Raw genomic sequence first — 1109 nt, 5'->3', positions numbered from 1 at the left:
CAGCAGGGGTGGGACAAGCAGGTACAGATTGGACAGAAGAATGTGTACATAAGGAGCAACGTTGAAGCCAAACCTGTGTATGAAGGACGTAAAAAACGTGAGAATGTAGAACTGCAGAAAGACAAAGATGTGGGCTGTGCACGTGTTGAATGCTTTGAATCGTGCCTCCTTCTGTGGCAACTTAAAGACAGCCCGGAAAATAAAGGCGTAGGACAGGAAAATGAAGATCACATCAAATCCAAGGACTGAGAAAGCTACAAACAGTCCATATGCTTTATTGGCCCTGACATTTTCTGCTGCCAGCTTCACCACAGCCATATGCTCACAGTAGGAATGAGAGATGACTGTGGTCCGGAAATGCTTCAGGCGCAGCTTTATTAAAAGTGGACACATGATGATGATGACACAGGCGCGAATGGTCACCACCATGATAATGCTGAGTAGCACCTTCTTAGTGAGGATGGCAGAATGCCTCAAGGGCTCACAGATGGCCACGTATCGGTCAAAGGCCATGGCTAGGAGAATGCCAGACTCCATGCACTGGAAAGTGTGAGTAAAATACATCTGGGTTAGACAGGAATCAAAATGAATCTCCTTTGATTGCAGCCAAAAGATCGCCAACATTTTAGGGGTAATGCACAAGGTCAGGCCTAGGTCAGTAGCTGCCAACACAGCTAAAAAGATATACATGGGCTCATGAAGAGCACGCTCACTGCGGATAATGGTGATGAGGAGGCCGTTTCCAACAATAGCCAGGAAAAAAGAGATGAAGAAGGGGATCCCAATCCAATGTTGCTTTGATTCCAGGCCTGGAATCCCGATTAGTGTGAAGACAGATGGCTTGAAGAAGGTGCCATTGGTAACCGACATGATGAAAAAGAGGGCAAATCTCTCTAATCTTCAAGCCTAATGAGAAATAATAAGATGTATTAATAGCATCCTTAGTTAAGGATGATCCTGAGAAAATATTAGAGAAGATGAAATGATACATTGAATTCTTCTACTGCTAAACTGGACTTCGATCTGTTTTTATATTGAGGAAAATTATGTTTTCTTTTCTTAGGTATTTTTGTAAGTTAATCTGCCATTTTTTAACTAAATTCTTTTTT

General features: G+C 42.7%; 1 protein-coding gene across 1 annotated transcript in view; it reads right to left on the bottom strand.

Moving 5' to 3' along the window:
* LOC106733626 (olfactory receptor 52A5) overlaps positions 1 to 870 on the bottom strand; it is a 7690-nt gene extending 6820 nt beyond the window's left edge. The window contains exon 1 of the mRNA XM_014583362.1: positions 5 to 870. Coding sequence (XP_014438848.1) covers positions 5 to 870 — 866 coding nt within the window. The remainder of the gene's footprint in view (positions 1 to 4) is intronic.
* Between the last annotated feature and the right edge of the window lie 239 nt (positions 871 to 1109).

Source organism: Tupaia chinensis, unplaced genomic scaffold, assembly GCF_000334495.1.
Source record: "Tupaia chinensis unplaced genomic scaffold, TupChi_1.0 Scaffold144260_1, whole genome shotgun sequence".
NCBI lineage: Eukaryota > Metazoa > Chordata > Mammalia > Scandentia > Tupaiidae > Tupaia > Tupaia belangeri.
Note: the sequence above shows the minus strand (reverse complement) of the source record. Positions and strands in the feature narration are given on the sequence as shown.